Raw genomic sequence first — 19,782 nt, forward strand, 5'->3', positions numbered from 1 at the left:
GTGTTACGAATTAGAAAAATATGTACATCTTGTTTTTAATTTAGCTCAAATCCTTCCTTCTAACCTGCTAACTCTCTCTCCAGAATTGTATCCTTTAAATCTTGATAATGGCTAATGAAGTGAACAACAATGCCCGTACGCACTTGAATTTTTCAAACATACCCCGTGCTGTTATGAATGCTGCTCTTCCGGATGACAAGCTGAATATCTGCCATATAAATATCCAGAGTATTTGTGCTAGAGATTTTAGCAAGTTTAGCGAGCTGAAACAATGTTTTTTGAATGGCAAAATCGATGTCATCTGCTTATCGGAAACTTGGCTCAATGCAACCATTTCGGATGAAATTTTACTTATAGAAGGTTTCAAATTGATTCGTAACGACAGAATATATAGCCGAGGTGGAGGATTGTGTGTGTATGTCAGAAATGCGATTGACTTCAAAATCATTGAGCAATCTGAAATTTACGATGCAAGCGCTGGAGATGTAACCGAATATGTGTTTGGTGAATTGAAATGTTTCTCAAGAAAATTTTTACTTGGATTATTCTACAATCCACCAAGAAACAACTGTTCTGATAAGTTATTTCAGAAGTTTTCCGAGTTATCGTTGCAGTACACTCACACAGTTATCGTTGGTGATTTCAATTTAGATCCCACCAAAAACAATACAGTGTCAAACCAATTTTATAGCGTTCTCGATTATTTCGGATTTAGTTGTGTGAACGACAACCCTACTCATTACCATCAAGGAGGAAGCTCTCTTATTGATCTTATGATGACGAACAACCTGGAGTTCGTTCAAAATTTCAATCAAGTTTCTGCTCCCGGTTTCTCCAGACATGACGTCATTTTTGCATCGCTGGACATTTCTAAAAGAGTTTTGATTGAACGTATAACTATGAGAGACTTTACACGCATTGACTTGACTGGATTGGAATCTTCAGCTAATTCGATCGATTGGTCTAATTTGTACTCAATTGGCGACTTGGACTTGGCTGTCGATTTGTTGAATGAAACAATCATAGAACTATTCGATACTTTCGTTCCGGTACGTATTGTAAAATCTACAGTTAAGAACAAATGGTTTAATCACAATATACTTAGAGCGATGATTGAGAGGGATTTGGCATATAGATACTGGATTGACTGCAGAACCGATTCCTCACAAACAGAATACAAGCGCCTTAGAAATCGAGTAACGACTTTGATCAATGAAGCCAAAGCTTCTTTCATTCAGCAATCTGTCGAGCATTACGATTCAGGTAGAGTATTGTGGAAAAGACTAAAAGATATTGCCGTAAAACCAAAAAAGGCTAGTGATAATATTTTTATCAACTCTGTCAATGAAATTAATAACCACTTTGCCACAAGTTTTATGATCGATGAACACAATATTGCTCGCCCTCCGGACAATCCTCATGGCTTTGGATTTTCTAGGATTGCAGATAATGACGTGATTCTAGCCATATCATCCATCAAATCGAACTCTGTTGAATCGGACAACATTTCAATAAGATTTTTGAAATTGATTCTTCCTTCGCTGATTAAGCCAATTACGTTCATATTCAACCTAATCATATAAACTTCAAGATTTCCTCGTGCATGGAAAATGGCAAAAATTCTCCCGATTCGGAAAAAGGGGAAAAGTTTTGATATGAACAATCTTCGCCCAATCAGTCTACTCTGTGCGTTATCAAAAGTATTCGAGAAAATTGTTAAAATTCAAATAACTGACTATCTGAATACAACGAACCTACTCAACTCCAATCAATCAGGATTCAGATCCGGTCATAGTACAACTACTGCACTTCTTAAAGTACACGACGATATCCACGCCACTGTAGACAAAAAAGGCATAGCATTTTTGATGATGATTGATTTCTCCAAAGCGTTTGACCGAGTTTCCTATGTGAAGCTTTTGAGAAAACTCTCTTCGAAATTCAACTTCTCTGGCAGAGCTGTTGACTTAATCCAGTCTTACTTGTCTGGAAGATCACAAATTGTGAGTATTGATGGAATCTGTTCAGATCCTGTTCCAGTAATGTCTGGTGTGCCTCAGGGTTCAGTTTTGGGACCTCTACTGTTCTGCATGTTTATTAACGATTTGCCAGCAGTTATAAGCCATTGTCAAATACATATGTTCGCCGATGATGTTCAACTTTACCTCTGCTCGTCTACCGACTCGATCGAAATAATGGCTCGACTATTGAATGATGACTTGAGGCGCTTACAAGTTTGGTCTGATAGGAATATGCTACGTATCAACACTTCAAAATCCAACGTGATGCTCATCTCCCGTAATAGAATGAATGCTGAACTGCCGGTCATTACCCTGGGATCATCTAATGTTTCGTACGTCGACAAAGTATCGAATCTTGGAATAATTTTCCAAAGTAACCTGGAGTGGGACCAACAAGTCAACGCACTATGTGGTAAAATCTATGCAGTCCTACGCCATCTAAAATTGACAGCGAGCATACTACCACCGCACTTTAGATTGAAAATAGCTAAAACCCTAATTTTACCGCATCTTACCTTTGGCTCAGAGTTTTTAATAAATGCGTCAGCTATGGCAATGGATCGTTTACGTATTGCCATCAATCATTGCATCAGGTGGGTTTTTAAGCTGGATCGATACGCGAGAATGAGCATACATCACCGGAAGTTCATGGGCTGCTCGTTTTACGATTTCTTCAAGCATCGTTCGAACATCATGATACAGAAGATATTTACAACAGCGACACCGAACTACCTCTACCAGAAACTCATACCTTTCAGAAGCAATCGAGTGAGAAAATTGGTTATTCCGAGAAATTTTACTTCCCATTACAACGGCACACTGTTTGTACGCGGCATTGTCTATTGGAACCAGTTACCTGATGAGATCAAGATGAATTGTAACATTAACGTTTTTAAAAGAGAGTGTTTAGCCAGGTTAGAATAGGATAAGAGTAGAGAAGATTAGCTAGAATAATTGCAAATCCCAGTAAAACCAATTGCAGTGATTGAAAAGATTGTTATCTTAAATTGCAAGAATAAATAAACAACAAACAAAAAAAAAAAAAAAAAAATCGTAAATTTGTAGATATCGACTCGTTCAAAGTAACGTACAACAAATCATCAATGTAACATAAAGTACCAAAGTGCATCAAACATCGTAATACGATCTTAAATGATGCAGTTGAAGTCGTCAATCAGAAAATAATCAAAACATGTACGTATATCGCCTCCACTTTTGGTAGGTATATGCTTTTTTCTAACGTTTTATACGATGATTATTGTTGACATAGATGTACGTATATCTTTTGATATACCTACCAAATTGTTGGCTGGGGAATGTTCTTTAGATGTTCAGCTGGTTCTTGGGAGTTCTAATCTTGGTTTTCTGCTCCAACAACCAAGGTTGCCGAAAAAAAAATCTGTGTTTTGACGAAAAAAAAATCTGACTTTCTGTGATTTTACCCAAAATTTCTGTGACTGTTTTCTGTGATGCTTTCCTCATTAATTTCATTTAAAAATCATGTCAAATTGCTACTTTTCTACATTTTACTGGAGAAAAATTAATTAACATTACCATTTTTATCATATTTTTCCAATTCACAGATAATTTTCCAAATTAATATTGAAATAAAAAAATGAATTTTGGAAAAAAAAAATGTTCAAAATTTTAAAATTCTGTGAAATCTGTGAAAATTGCTTAAATTCTGTGTTCAGCGACACAGATTCTGTGACGAAATTTGGCTCAAAATTCTGTGAAGCTATAGATTTGCCTGTGATTTCGACCTTGCCAGCAACCCGGTAAGGCATTGAATGCGGCGACCGGTTATCTCCTCGTACTTTTGTAGATTTGAATTCAAACTTTGTTAGTGGATCTGAACAAATGGTTCCTTCCGCCAGGATTATTGCAGCTCTCGCTATTCCAACTGAACATCTATAAATCAGACGCACGAGCTGAAATTAAAGTGAGAAATGAAACGTCCCGAGATTCGAGAAGGTTCGCAAAAGAACTTCGTATAATTTTAAAAATTCGCCTGTGGTTCGTAGAGTCATTATGCCGAAATTTACAATCTTAGTGTGTATTATTTGTGTTTTTTTTTTCAGTACGGCCTATAACGGGTCTGCCCTTTCCCAAAAACTTCAAATATAGAAGATTTCAAAATTCCAACGATTTTTGGAATGATGGCGTTTGAAGCCATGTTCAAACTATTCTTCCTTGTTTTGCGGACTAAATACGAGTAATCTCGTTTTTCCGCTCACCGCATGTGTGCTAAACTTGGAAGCATAACTCAAATGTTATAAATTTTATAATAAATCTTATTTCTCAACATATGAACTAAACAAGAATAAACTGAATTTGTAGAATTTTCCCAATGGTTTCTGAGATAAACAACGCCCAAATTTGATGTTTAACGGTTCAGATTTCTTTGCGGTCCGTAATGTGTTAATTAGAAAAGCGTATAAACTAAGCTTTTTTTTTTAAAAAAAAAATCTCATTCAAATCAGCACACTTCACCTTTTCCTGAGGTCGTGACGACTTCGTCCTGTATTTTCAGCAGCTTTCTCTGTACAGCAAAACATCTCAGGAAATCAACTGTAACATTGTCCTCATTAAAATCTCATCCTCCCATGTTTACTCCCATGGTATATTTTTCATAATAATTTGAAGCATTTATTTTTTTTTTTTTGTATGAAGTGGAGTGTGGTTAATCATGAACCTTCACAGGCACTTTGTAAGTTTTGGTCTCCATGTCTCATTTACTGACAAAAAAAGGTTGAATTTAATGATAAATTTCACTTATTTTTTTATACATGTAAACCGCACAATTATTAAAGTAACATCTATCATCCATCTTTTCCTAATCGTTTCAAAGTTCAGCTAATGACTTTAATTTGAGGGTCGCCTGCAATAAGTTCCGCGTTCGGATCACTTTTCTTTATCGCATTCGAACGAACGAACGAACGACCTGTGACGTAAATCTAAACGATGATAAATGAAACTAAAACGGAACCATAACACGAACGTCGCCGCCATGTCCTTCCTTCCGAATCGAAAGCGAAAGTTTGGCGTTTAAATTCCTTCACTGAACCGTTGCGCCGCGTCACAACAACAATTTGTGACGTTGACTTTTGATCCGGATCACCTATCACACTCGGATGCAGAAGTGGTTTTCGATCAAAAGGTTTGAAAAATAAAACACTTACCTCACTAGACAGTTAGGAGTTCATGGAAGCGTTTGGTATTCCTTTTTCAAAATTACTTTAAATGTTTTCTCGAGACAAATTTTTGCATAAGAAAGAACTTAAATGACTAATATTTTTTGAATAACTATCCCACTATGCAAATCAACTAGTCTAAATTGTAAGACACTACTCGCGCAAGTTGATGGGGAAACTCACCTCACACGTAAGTAACTTTCCACCATTTGGGATCATAATTTCCGACCCTTCCTGCCTGATCCTCCAGCCAGGTAATCTCGCTAAACTGCACGCAAACTTCCCAATCTGTATGATGGCCATCGCTAGTTGGTGCGCTTGAAAAAGTACGTCCCGTTAATGTGGACGCGAGATGAGCGTAAAAAACTGGAGTTGCCACCTTCACCAAGATGCTGTATTAAGCGAGAGTAGCTCTAATGGAACTTTTACCATATTTGTAATTGTTACAGCATATCTGCCCAAAACAAATTTTTATATAAAACAAATGTGAGTTTTTTTGTGACACAATAATCGGATGGTCAGAATGACGTGAATTTTTGTACTCAAAGGCCTTGAATACTTCCTATAAGAGGGGCTCCGATACAAAACGAACTTAAAATACGACATTTTTAACTCGAGAAATTTAAAGTTTATTTTCACTTAAATTGGTTCACTTTGGCTTTGAACATTTAACTTAAAAATGAAGAGTTGTAGCTGAATATTGTCTGAAAAAACATTTTTGAGTTACTATGAGGTTTCCTATATCATAAATTTTGTAAAAATCGAAGATAAACAGGTGAGGAGTTTCAAATTGATACTCGAGATCTGATTAAGGAGTTTTTTTGACTGGGCTTTCAGGGATCGTCCATAAAAAAGTAATGATGCAAAGTTAAAGTCCTGAAATCATTGAAGAATTTTTTAATTTGGATGCAGTTCTGGGGGTTGTGATATAGTTTAGTTGGCAAGTCAGTTGCTTCCTGAGCCGACGTCCGTGAGTTCGAGCCCAAAAGTAAATATCGATCACAGTTGTACCGGATAAATTTTTCAATGGCTTTCCGCCAACTGCATCGTTGATATAACTAGCGAATGCTATAAAGAAGTTAAAACGACTATAATCGAAACAAACAAAATAAATTGATGAAGTTTTTTTTATTGTGATGCACACGAATAAAGTTACAAAATGCCAAAATTAGGTACTTGTACAATTACTCGTTAAAGTAATCGAGCAAACAGCACGCGTTTATTCGGTCTAATTTTTCAAGTGATGCGGCAAAAATGCTTTTATCTTGCCTTTTTTCGACGGCACACGTCAAAATAAACGTTTGTTGCTTGTTCACAGGTGGTCCAAAATTTTGGCACTACTCGTAATTACCGCAGCCTAAAAAAAGCTTAACTCATAAGCAACAACAAATAACAATCAAGCGTAGATTACCTTCACACTCCCAAAAATCGAATTCGAGACCATCACCTTCGGTGCAAGGTTCAGAAAACATTCAAATCAATAAAAAATTTATAATCGTTTCGCCCCGCCTGACTGAAAGAAACCTTCGGGGCTCAAAAGAAAGCAAACATCATAAACCGACCGGAGATGAAAAGTGATTTAAAATAGGCAGAAACAGTTTTCAATAACGCTGCTTGAGAAAAAGCGCAACTACAACCTTCAAAACTGGAAATGAATGGGCTCCATTTTTATTGATTGGGCTTCTGTTGAATGAAGGTAGATATTTTTGTTTCCCAACGCCACTGCTCGTAAATGCATCATAATTTGTTTGCATTAAGTGGAAGTGTGTGGAGCGGATTTGATGAATCATTTCCTAAACATGACTTTTATGATCTTGCAGTGGCATTTATTTATGGGCATTGTTTGTTGCTGCTAATGTTTTGTTCAGCACTCGCGATAAAAGCATTTGTGTGTTTATAATACACCTTGAGAAACCTTGACAATCTTGAACATGAACTTTATTAATTTTCCACAATTAATTGATCAATGATCCGAATGAATAGTTTACCGAAATCGGTTCAAATATCGATCAATTTTAAAAAGGGCTAGTGATTTTTTCTCGGGGAGCCCTTATAATTTTTTGACAAAGGAACTGGTAATAAGTTCAGTGTAAATATTGCCTTGAAAAACATTTATGTCTGATATCTCCAAACAATTATTGGTAAGACATCGCGTGCCAAAATGACGGCAGAGTTAAATTAATGAACGAAGATGAAAACTCTGGTTACAAATGTTAAATGCAAAATTCATTCGCAATTTATTTAATATCTCTATCCTATCCAAAAATCTCTGATTAAGAACAAAATCTATAAATAGATATTTGAAAACGTTTTTCATTTAATCATTGATCGCGTGGTATGTGTTTAATTGGTAGTAGATTAAATTTTTCCCTCATGACAATTAGGGAGTAACATTAAGATTTTAAACTAAGAATTTAGAATTTTAAAAAAAGCAAAATAATTAAATTTCAATTCCATGGTGATACAAATATAAGAGTTCAAGAGTGAAATCTAATTTTATTCAGAACCCCAATTCAGTGTCTCAAATATAAAACATAATTTCAAGAACAAATTTCAAGAAACAAATTAAAGCACAGTGCATTTAGAAATGGAACAGTTACGAATGCGTGTATCTCAAAAACCATTCGTTTGATGGAAATACTTTCTATGAAGGAAATGAAGGCAATCTTATGATAATACATGAATAATTTGAAAAAAATTATTTATCGTTTTTTGTAAGAAAAATTTCTTCTTTATTCTTGGTATCTCCCATCGGCCGGCGCAAACTTTTTTCAGTCATGATATTTATCAGTTTTTTGAGCTTATGCTTCGTCTAATCTGTATTTCAGGTGGCTGCATTCTCCTCCCGCAATTTCTGCTATTTATCAGTCCAATACTCCTCTTTTTAAAGAAACTAAAGGCAATTTGGTGGATACAGCTGTTTAGAAATTAACAAAACTTGATTATTTTCGAGCTACTGAAAAGCGTTTTCAATGGAATGTCTGCTGTAAAAATCTGTCAATAACGAAGTGAATCCATCATGAGATTGAACTAAAGTATAATCGGTTAGTTTAGATCGTCGGTTGCGAAGGGTATCTACAAGATTATTCTTATTGGCTTTTTAAAAACAGTGAAAACTATAGTTTTCGTTTTGAAAATATTTGTACTTCTCCACAGGAGCAGAATTATATTTTATACAAAACAATCAGCAAATATAAAATTTGATCTGCTAGGGACCTTGTCACGAGCAGACATGTTAAAGGATTCAAAAGCTAAAATTGTTTGAAATAGGGGTTTTCATAAATTTTGTCGGACGGGCTTGCGATATAGCTCAGTTGGCAAGCCTGTTGTCTCCTGAGCCAATGTCCGCGAGTTCGAGCCCAAGAGTAAACATCGAACACAGATGTACCGGATAGTTTTTCAATAACGATACGCCAAGTCACGAATGCCATAAAGATGGTAAAACGACTATAATCGAAACAAACAAAAAAATAAATTTTGTCGTCCATCAGAAATCATCTATTTCATTGCTTCGGAACCGGCGTACATCTTAGTAAGCTGCGCTTACGAGCTCTGAAACTAGCGAAATCTTGTTGTTTGAGGTTAAGTTTGGATGACTCATAACTAGGCAATACTTTCGGGTTATCGGAGTTATTTTTTTTTCTTGAACATTTCAGCGATCTACACTTAGTTTTTTGTTTATTAAAAATTAAAAATTCTTATATGAGACTTAGTTGTCGTAGACGTAGTTGCCGATCATGTGCTTCACTCCAATGCTTGATTTGAACTTTGTGGACATTTTTGACAGTGTTTGCATACTTTTTCAAAACTCATACATAGTAATTCTTTGAATAATCAACGGTTTTGTCAGTTATCAATTTGAAAATGATGGATTTTGAAGGAATCTGTGCAAATTTTTTTTTCTTTTTCTTTTGCATCGTAAATATTTCAGAAACCCGTAAGTTTAAAATTTTGAAAAAAATAGGTCTGATATTACATTTACAGGCAGCATTTTGCTGTCAAAATTTTGAATGTTCGATCAATAGTAGATGAGCTATCAGCAAAAGAAAGTGTCCCATTTCTAAAAGAACTAAGCTTTACAAATGAACATTATATACAAAGTTGAAAATCATAGTTTGAAATATTTAATTCAATTTCATATCTTTGAAACACAAAAAGCCGTTTTCATGTAAAGTCGATTTTAAATTAAGAATAAAAATTTTAACAGGTTTAATATTAATGACGAATTTTTTTTCAAAAAAGTTCACTAAAAGTGAAAAAAAGTTACATTGGAAAATGTAAATTGAGAGTAAAAATAAAAAGTCAAAACACAGAATCATAAGATCATAAGAATCATAAGATAAGATTGAAAACATTCTTGATTTGAAAATCGCCATTTAACTATGAGACAGGTTTTATGATGAAAATAATGTAAAAATGATAAATTTTAAAATGATATGCTGAATTCAAGATATTTGCTTTAGTCGAGAATAATTTTATAGTACACAGCAATTCTTTTTTTATTGCTGGAAACCAGAAAAAAATTGTGTTTATGTCCTTCTGCCTTTACAGCAAAATTTCTAGCAATTTGAATTGTTGGAAAAACAGCTATATTTATTTTTTTTATCACGTATATAATACACAGCCAGTATTCAAAAAACAATTTTGAATTGAAATATAAATTTGATACTAAATACAACCGGTCGTGTTGAAAGAAAGAGATAGTTTCCAGCAATCTGGATTCTGATTTCCAAGCAATTTGAATTGCTGGAAACCAGCAATTCAAGCAATTCCAGCTGGTTTCCAGCAATTCAACTAAGGGATAACGATAAGGGATCTACGATAAGGGATTTACATTACACGTAGACAGCAACAAATATCATTTTCTTCTTTTGTCCACCACCCTCTCCCCCTCTTCGAAATTCCCAAAAAACCTGAAAGGGGAATAGATAAAGTTTGAAGTATTTTATGTAAATTAAAAAAAGTATCAAATATTCGATAGATTACAACACCAAACAACAAATTGTGGAAGAGAAGATGGGATTTATTTCACCTTTTGTTTTCTTGATTTTATTGAATTATTCGATAAAGGAAATTACTTGATTTATAGGTTTTGTGCAATGATATAGTATGCAATTTTGTTACATACAAACTTTCGTGCAATTTTTCCCAATTTATTTGTTTTTCGAATTATTTTTTATCATACCAAATTAAGAGAAAAAACATATTCACCACTTTATCAGAGCTAATACACATCCAACATCGATATTCTTAATCGTTTTGCCTAATAGTTACATCCAATGCAAATGTGGATCTTCAATCCTTAGAAATTCTTAACTATACTCTTCTTATGTAATTTTCTGAGAAATCCAAACTTGCCGAAGTTACATGCATCACAAACCGAATTTTAATAAATCAATTTTAATAAAGGATAGATTCTGATACAAAAAAAGGTTATTTGAGCGTACATTAGTCGATCGATCTAAATTTCTGCATTCTTAAGCTTCAATTTGATGTTAACCTAGTAAAAAGCTATCATCTTTCAAATGAAATATAATGCAAAGAGGTAGAAAGAGATAAACACCGATATTTTTCATAGATAAATAGGTACAAACTGTAAATCGGGACATTTGTACTTTTTTTTGGCTCACTTCATTCAGATGTCATCGTTCAAGAAAATCTTTGAGTATTTGATATAGAAGATTTTAACGCTTTTTCAACATCTTTGTTGAAGACTTCAAAACATTTTAGCTCATGCTTTAAGAAATATGAGATTTCTCTCGGGGAGATTAAATTTTGTTCAAAGCTTTTTTCAAATTTCGTCAAAAATCCATTTTTTGCTGAATAGAAATAAAAATGAAAAAACTAATACTTTTATCACTTTTTATATAAGGAGTCAAAACAAGGTTAAAAATTCATTTCAATAAATTGTGCGTTTTTACCAAAACTATCGAACATTACAAAGATTTTAGTAATAAAAGTTTTAATTCAGTGATCAACTTTCCCGAAGACAGAGGGAAAGTTGATCATTAAATGAATTTTTTCAAAATCTTTGTAATGTTCAATAGTTTTGGTAAAAAAGTGCACAAATTTATTAAATGAATTTTTTACTTATTTTCAACAATAAGAACTAATATTGTGTGAATTTTGCTGCCTTGTTTCAATGATATAAATTTTCAATCTGATTTATAATTCTGAGCACGAATGAAATTATTTTTCAATTAGACAATATTTGTCAAATATTAAATTAAAAAAAAATCAATCACTTTCGTTCCATATACATTTAAAAAAGAAAAATAGCCCAACAATTTGCAAACGGTTTCGAAATTTGGAAAGCTTTAGTCGACTTCCTGTCCTAATCAGTTAATGAATTTGAGAAAATTCGTCCTACACTACACTGAGTGAGAGCTCCACGGGTTGAGACGCCTCCTCTCATACAACAGGCACATAACCTCTCTTCTCTCTCGATCGCTCTTCCGAATCGAGGTGTGGCGTGAACCAACTCTGCCCTTTCTCTCTCTCTGCTCGTGAACTTCTTCAGTCCGAGAAAGAAAAGAAATCAAAAGTGCAATTTGGATCGATTTGGATATTTGGGTAACTTTTTTTGTAGATTTTAAGTCAAAATTTGCAACAATTTACCCTGCGTTTGTTTGATTCTCTCTCAGACAACACCGCACCACAGTCCACACGAAGTCAACACGGGCACCGCGGTTTCGAATGGGCTTTTCGATTGACAGCAGCAAACTGCACAGGTCAGTCCCATCGGTGTGAGGTGGTATAGGGGCTAACGAAATCGGTAAGGTTTCGATCGAGCCGAGATACACAGATTTTATTTGGTGCTGCGCGGACAACGATTGTGTTTTGTGGGGTTTCGCGGGAGAGTTCGGCCTCTGCAAAAGCTCCACACAGCACTGCGCGGGGTGCGTGTGGAGATTGCGCGTGGGTGCCGAGAGAGCGCTCTCGGGCTCAACGGGCGAGAGCGAAATGTGCGCCGAGCAAAGTAGCTGCAAGGTGGAGTCGTTGTTGATATATGTAGGTAAAACGTAAAACAAATAACAACCACGTACACATGAGATATGTAGGTGAGTGTTTGGATGTGTGTGTGTGTGTGTGTGTGTGTGTGTGTGTGTGTGTGTGTGTGTGTGTGTGTGTGTGTGTGTGTGTGTGTGTGTGTGTGTGTGTGTGTGTGTGTGTGTGTGTGTGTGTGTGTGTGTGTGTGTGTGTGTGTGTGTGTGTGTGTGTGTGTGTGTGTGTGTGTGTGTGTGTGTGTGTGTGTGTGTGTGTGTGTGTGTGTGTGTGTGTGTGTGTGTAAAAGTGTTGGTGTGATTTAGTGTTTTGTGTGTAAAGTTTACTAAAGTACAGTGAGGATCGCAAATTTTGAACTTCGAATATGGTGGTAGCTCAAAACTCAAAACACCGTTTGAAACATTTTGAAAACCATGTAAACTAATAATGTACTTTAATTTGTATGTTGAATGTTGTAGCTATTTCACTTACTAGAAGCCTTACTTACTACGGCCTGACGACCTACGGCCTGACGACCTACGGCCTGACGACCTACGGCCTGACGACCTACGGCCTGACGACATACGGCCTGACGACCTACGGCCTGACGACCTACGGCCTGACGACCTACGGCCTGACGACCTACGGCCTGACGACCTACGGCCTGACGACCTACGGCCTGACGACCTACGGCCTGACGACCTACGGCCTGACGACCTACGGCCTGACGACCTACGGCCTGACGACCTACGGCCTGACGACCTACGGCAGAGGATGAAAATCCCGTATAAAAAAAAAAACTCTTAATTCAGTGACTGATTTAAAAGGAATATTTCAATTTCTTTGATTCAGCTGGATGCTGCTTAGATTTGTCCGGATTTTTTGTGAAAAAATGGTATTCAAATGCAGAAAGTTTAAAAAATCTGTGCTGATTTTGCACAGGACAAACTTGTTTTGCTTGAGTATAGGGGGGCCCCTCGCTTATATTATAGCGCAAGTATTCAAGATATTATTTTTACGAAAAGGAAAATTTGGTTCCATTTTCTCGCTTAGTTACCAAAATATTTAAAAATAATGTATATGCAACCCACTTCCCATTTTTAATTGTTCCACTGAATGGAGGGAGGGCTCTTAAACTATCGCAGAAATTTTCTGTGCTCAAATACCCTCTCATGCCAAATTTAGTTTCGTAATTAATTCTCGAGTTTTGCTATTAAATTAAATCCTTCCTATCAGTGTTCGACATCGCTAACTGAAAAGTTAGCGGCGCTAATTAGATCGCTAGCTCGGTCAAAGTTAGCGATCGCTAATTAAAACCGCTAAATTATCGATCTGTAATAAAGCGCTAATCGCTAATCGACAGAAGAAAGTTTTGAAAAAGATAAGCAAAACACAAATGTTGCAGCCAGTTTTAATTATAATATTGACTAGAAAAGTTGTTAAAGGTTACCACTAGGGGCAGTTTTCGAACTTATTTTGTAATATTTCTGTCCATATCAGTTGCGTCAGCCAACTTTTAGTTTTATTTAGCGTATTTGGTGAAAAATAAAAGGAAAAACTTTTGAATCAAATTTTTCAAAATATTCATCACTTAATAATTTCTTTTACATCAGCTAATACAAAGATTCTTTTTAGGTAGATGATTTGTTTTGTCCGTAGTTTTTCATCTTTTTTGACATTAATACTCAAAAGATTGATTTATTTATTGTTTTTTTTTTTAAATTTCAATTTTTCACAACTTTTGCATCTTTTTTATATTCAAAAATGGCTTATGCTTAAGACATAAATTCAAGTGAAAACAATTCAAAAAGACGCTTATTCTATGATTCCAGTCAAAATCGAGTTCGAATAGCTTCTGAAATCAATCTTTAACGAAAATTTAAATACTTGCAGATGGGATTCAAAATTTTAAATCTGAATGATGCCGAATTTATGATCTATAAGTCTATGGCCAAATTAACGCTTCAAATAGCGTTTTTCAGTTAGCGAAACTAAAAATTAGCCGAACTTTCTTATCGGCTATCTGATGAAAAAATTAGCGAGAAAATAAATTCGCTAACCGAAAGTTAGCGGATTAATAAGTGATTAGCGGATTAGCGTTTTTGTGCTGGACACTGCTTCCTGTACCTATTTATGTCTCAAATAATCATAAGACATTCCGTGCATTCAAATACATTACCATGGCAAATTCTGTATCATTAGTTCGATTGCATGATTGTTCCCATATCATATTTGGCACCATTTGTTAGATAAGTTCTTGGTTTATGCAAACAACTGTATGGGAGCTCCCCTCTTCCTTAATTTTATCCCCATTTGAAGGTAAAAGGAATCTTAAATAAGTATATAACCATTTCTCGTATCCGAATGCCCCCATGTCGAATCTGTTTTCATTTGCTCGAGTTTTGTAAAAATTGTAAAGGAGCCTCCCTCTTTCCATATTTCGTTCCTCGTACTCAACTACCCTCCCAAGCCTGGGGGAGGAAGACTGAAATTTGCTGTATCGTTTTCTGTATCGTTTTTTTACTGTTCGGCAATAAGCCAGCAATTGTTGAAAAGATTTGTAATCGTTAAAATTTTAACTTTAGATGATTAGTTTCGTTTAGCGAGTCATGTAACTCAGTTGTTTAAGTGCTAAATTTAGATTTAGCTTTTTTTAGAACAACCAATAATCAAACCATTTTTATTCATCAGCTTCAAAACTTTAACGAAATTTGAGCGACTCAATACATCCTGATGATGATGATGCAAGAATTTGCCAGAGCAAAACAAAACCTAATTAAATCATTGTTTTATGCAAAACAAGTGCTTTTCAGCATCAAACAAGTTTTAATCAAAATCACTAAACAAGAAAGTAAAATTTTGAACCTTCGCACTGGTCGGTACGTTGATGAGAGAAATTTGACGTTTGAAGGATTTTTTTTCTATTCAGTCTTCCTCCCCCAGTCCCAAGCCAAATTTGGTTCCATTTGCTGGATAAATTCTCGAGTGATGTGAAAAATGGTATGGGACTCCCTCTGGAAGAACGGAGGGTTATAGAAATATCATAGAAACATTTCTGGTATTCAAATACCTTCCCACGCTGAGTTTGGTTCCATTTGAATGAGTATTTTTCCAACTAAGCTGAACATTTTTTAAGAGCCCCTCCGCACTTTCTATCTTCTCACTGGAAGGAGGATTATTCAAATATTCGTAGAACCATTTCTCGTACCCAAATACCCTTCCAAGACAAACTTGGTTCCATTTGCTCGAATAGTTCTCAAATTGTGCAAAAAAGGTACGGAGGCCTTCCTCCTCCCTCCATATATCCTCACTGAAAAAAGAGAGGGGTCTTATACCAATACCATTGGTTCCATTAGCTTAATAAGCTCTCGAGCTATGTAAAATTTGTAAATATTCATGGAAACATTTCTTGACTTCAAATACCCTCCCATGCCAAATTTGGTTTGATTTGTATGATCAGTTTTCGAACTATGCCATCATTTGTCCTTTATTTGAGAGACCCCCTTCCCCTTCCAGTGAGAGGGAGAGGTCTCAAACCATAGTAAAAACCTTTCCAGGCCTTAACAGCACCCACCATCCAAGTTCCAAGTAAATCGATCCTGTAGTTTTCTAGTCTATATGAAACAGACAGACAGAAATCCGTTTTTATATTTATTGATATAGATAAAAGTCTGCGAAGAAAAATAGATCAACGAAAAAACTTCTTCAATGGGCGATGGAATCGAAAAGTTATTCTTTCTCTCCTTAAGAAAACCCCGTAAGATCTGTCAAAAGTTGGGTGAAATTTTAGCTGCATCCCACTTGCACTAGTGGAAAACCATCACCCAAATTCAGCACCGCTTCCATCGCCTATTGTTCAACAGATTAAAATTTCGCAACTAAGGAAGCTAAATTGCTGAAAAAGCGACTCATATCATATTTATATGTCTGTCTCATTTTCCCAAAGCCTTGGGCATAACATGTATCACTTGCGCTCTCGATGATGATGACATGTGGTGAAAAAACTTTGCACGGCTTGTTGCACTTTAGGTTATTTTGCACTGCTGCTGGATCTCAGTGAGCTTAGAATATAGGACAGCTGCGCAGCTGCGGGGTTTCTAAGTGCTTATCTTGTGCTGGAGGCAAATTTAAGTAAGTAAAGGAAAAACCATCAGGCTGGAAAATGCGCCAATCTACCGCGTACCTACACATTAGATGAGAACTGCGCTCGTTAGGGTTACATAATGCGACGTTTTTCTGCACCGATGAACATTCCTACCGCATCGTTTGCTTTTTTTTTGTCTTGCTCTGCGGTAGCATTTAAGATTGTCTCCAGCCACTAGTGCTCGACTTCGTAAACAATGAAGCTGGTAGCTTAGGTTTTATGATCATTACATTTCAACACACTAGGAAGCCGTTCAGAAAACTTTCTGGCATTAATGCTATCTTTAAAGCAAATCTTGTTACATCAACTCTAGTAGTAATAGAATTCTTTATGGAGCTTTTATAGTTAATGTAAGAAATGGTTTAGACATTCTGTTCGAATTTTTCCACTTATTATTATTAATGACCCAAATCTTAAACTACTTCACAAGAAAGATGCACATTTTTGGATAATTGAATAAACTTTGCGTCATATATTTGTTCTCATTTCAGTGGATGTGCTAGTTCGAAGATGGGCACCCTTGGTATGGTTGGCGCCGAACGAGAAATTCCTGCCCGGTTCCGTTTCCACCTTTCTGGAGCACGTGCACGCCGAAAAGGCCAAAATAGTGACGGTCTATCCGGGCAACGAGATATCCGATGTGAGCGAGCTGAACCAATATCCGCAGTACTACGATCTGGAAAACGAACTGACTTATTACGATCCGACCGTAAGGCAGGCCGGAAATCGTAACAAACGCAACTTCCGGGATCCCTCAACCTCGCTGGATCTGTTGTTCGATCTACCGATCGGAAACGAATCCAAAAATTGGTACCTGGTCACTAACAACGATGTCGAGGAGCTCATAACGGACAAGGGTTCATTCATCCATGGACAGAATCCGCAAACGGAAAATGTGCCAATCTATGCCGTGGTCAGCACGTGTCGATCGATGTCAGACAGTCACAACGATGCCTCCTCACAATCATCGTCGAATTCGCCACCCTCAAAATCCGGTCAACAGCAGCAGCAAACATCGGATGGTCAAATGATGGCTGCGGCTCCTCCTGGCATGGTTGATCCATCGACAGCCACGACGGCTCCGGGGCCAGCGTCTTCCACGGTTCCGATACAACCGCCAACGACCAATCCGCCGATCATTCCACAACAGCCTGTAGTTATTCATCACTTCGGAGGTAACCACATTGAAAATGGTAAGTAACCACTTCGATTCGCATGATTTTTTTTTAAATTGAATTTTCGGAAATGCGTCTTGACATTGCGACAAGTTTTGCAACCAAATTAGCATTATTCGAATCACGTTTGAAATTTGCGACACAACGCTTAAAGTAGGTACTTATTTACAATTACTTTTTCACTCTTCTATTTCGCGCTATTTGCGAATTCGATCTCCAAAATATTTTAAAGAGGTAGATAGGGGAGAAAAGGGCATAATGCCCACCTTAAGGAAAACGCTTATTTATAATAGCTATAAATTGGAGTTTACATTATTGTTTCGTGTTCAGACACTTGAAAAGCCTATTTTCTGACGGGCTGAAACTTGAAAAACTAGATGAAAACGTTAAAAAATGCATTTTAAAAATTTTGCCAAAAGCTGAAAACCAGCCACTGTAAGGGCATAATGAGAACCTCCCCTGAGGCAGTATAGGCACCATTAATCAGGGCACGATGAGCGTTTTCTGCCGGCGAATCTAGCAGCGTATTCAACTCAATGAAGTCAGGTGAGTCGTAGATTCATCAAACAAAGCAATAACAAAATAATCTAGGTCTGTTTGTAAAATATAAACAATTCTGGTGCTTTGTTTGGCGGTCACTAGTCAAGTTGTCTTCTTCTTCTTCTTCTTCTTTTTCTTCTTCTTCTTTTTCTTCTTCTTCTTTTTCTTCTTCTTCTTCTTCTTCTGACACCAACATGTATAAAACTTATATGCATCCTGGAAAATGATAAACTTGCGTTCCTCATTTTTCTTTTCAACATGGTATCAGATACATAGATCATGCATTGCAGATACTAGGTACTACAACCATGTGATGATAAACGCAAAAGATACAGGAACAAGGAAGGAATGAAGCGTGGAGTTTCCTGCCGAACGCTTCATATGATTGTATTGGGTTTTGGTTATAAATTTAAAATAGAATATAAATAAATAAACGGACTGAAAATAATACAGAACGGGCTCATCAAATCAACTGGACTGGATCAGGGGATGTTGGGAAAACTGCTTGCATTGCTTCTTCGCAGGAATCGAGGCTAACTAGTAGGTCTTATTTCGGGTGGGCCTCTATTCCAGAGGTCAGTCGGTCCCATTTCTCGGACTTTAGCCATCAAAAAGCTTCCAATTCCGAATATTTCACATGTATCACAAACTGCAGCAAATTTTTCTGTCAAAAAATAAACTCGTCCGCTTTCTTGGCCCACAGCCTACTGTCTCGGATGTAAACTAGTCAAGTTGTGGCTCTATAAATCAATTTTAATTCACTGCTAGATTCTACGGCAGAAAATGCTTATCGTGCCTCGATCAGTGGTGCTCTATATGCCTCGAGTCAACAAATTTAAGTAAAAACGTGTTTTAAAATTGATAAAAGTGAAAAATCAAAAATTTTATGATGATAAAAATTAAGAAACAATGTGTACATCATGTTGCAGTGATACGCACTGATCGATCAAGGTTATTTTAAGATCATAAGAGCATATTTCGTGATGCTCAATTGTAATATTTTCGTTACTTGAGAACCTAGCTGATTTTTTAAATGTCTCTGTAAAGATGATAAGGAGATTCCTGTTTTTGTGAAAAATTAATGCTGTAGGAAGTACGATACAAATCCTCATGAAAATTTATTTAAGAAAATAAGTACTTTTGTAGAAAAGAGTAGTGCTTATTATGCCCTGGGTGCTCGTTATGCCCTTATCTCCCCTATTGATTTGAATTGAACACTTGCTTAACCTTTATTTATACAAAAAAAAGTAACATTGCATCCATTCACTTTTCCGTTTTTGGCCACTCAATTTCTATTGTCGTAACTATAATTAGTTTCATTGGAAAATGTTCGGTTATGAAATAAGGAAACGGAAATATCATTCATGGCAATTGTTGCATCAATAAAATTTATGTGAAATCAATGTAAAATTATTTTTTGTAATTTTTTTTAAACACGTTAAAACTACAGAAAAATGTAATGATAAAAATTCAAGAAAAACGAAAGATGGTATTGCATTTAAACATTCATATTTTTCTGTAAAATAATTTGGGAGTACACAAGCTATGAAACAGATTTTTTTTCTCAAAACTTTCTGTTTAAAGATATTTAAATTGCGTTCCGATTCTGCCAATATGCCAGCACGGAAGAAGTTGACAAAAAAAGACCGTTAGAAATTCTTGGCAACTCTAACGGTCAGTTATGAGAGAGTTTCATACTATTCACACCTTCAGTACTTGACAAA

General features: G+C 36.0%; 1 protein-coding gene across 1 annotated transcript in view; it reads left to right on the forward strand.

The window, feature by feature from the left end:
• LOC129747772 (uncharacterized) overlaps positions 1 to 19,782 on the forward strand; it is a 70,613-nt gene that overhangs the window by 39,746 nt on the left and 11,085 nt on the right. The window contains exon 3 of the mRNA XM_055742120.1: positions 16,835 to 17,536. Coding sequence (XP_055598095.1) covers positions 16,835 to 17,536 — 702 coding nt within the window. The remainder of the gene's footprint in view (positions 1 to 16,834; positions 17,537 to 19,782) is intronic.

Source organism: Uranotaenia lowii, chromosome 2 (assembly GCF_029784155.1).
Source record: "Uranotaenia lowii strain MFRU-FL chromosome 2, ASM2978415v1, whole genome shotgun sequence".
NCBI classification, from domain to species: domain Eukaryota; kingdom Metazoa; phylum Arthropoda; class Insecta; order Diptera; family Culicidae; genus Uranotaenia; species Uranotaenia lowii.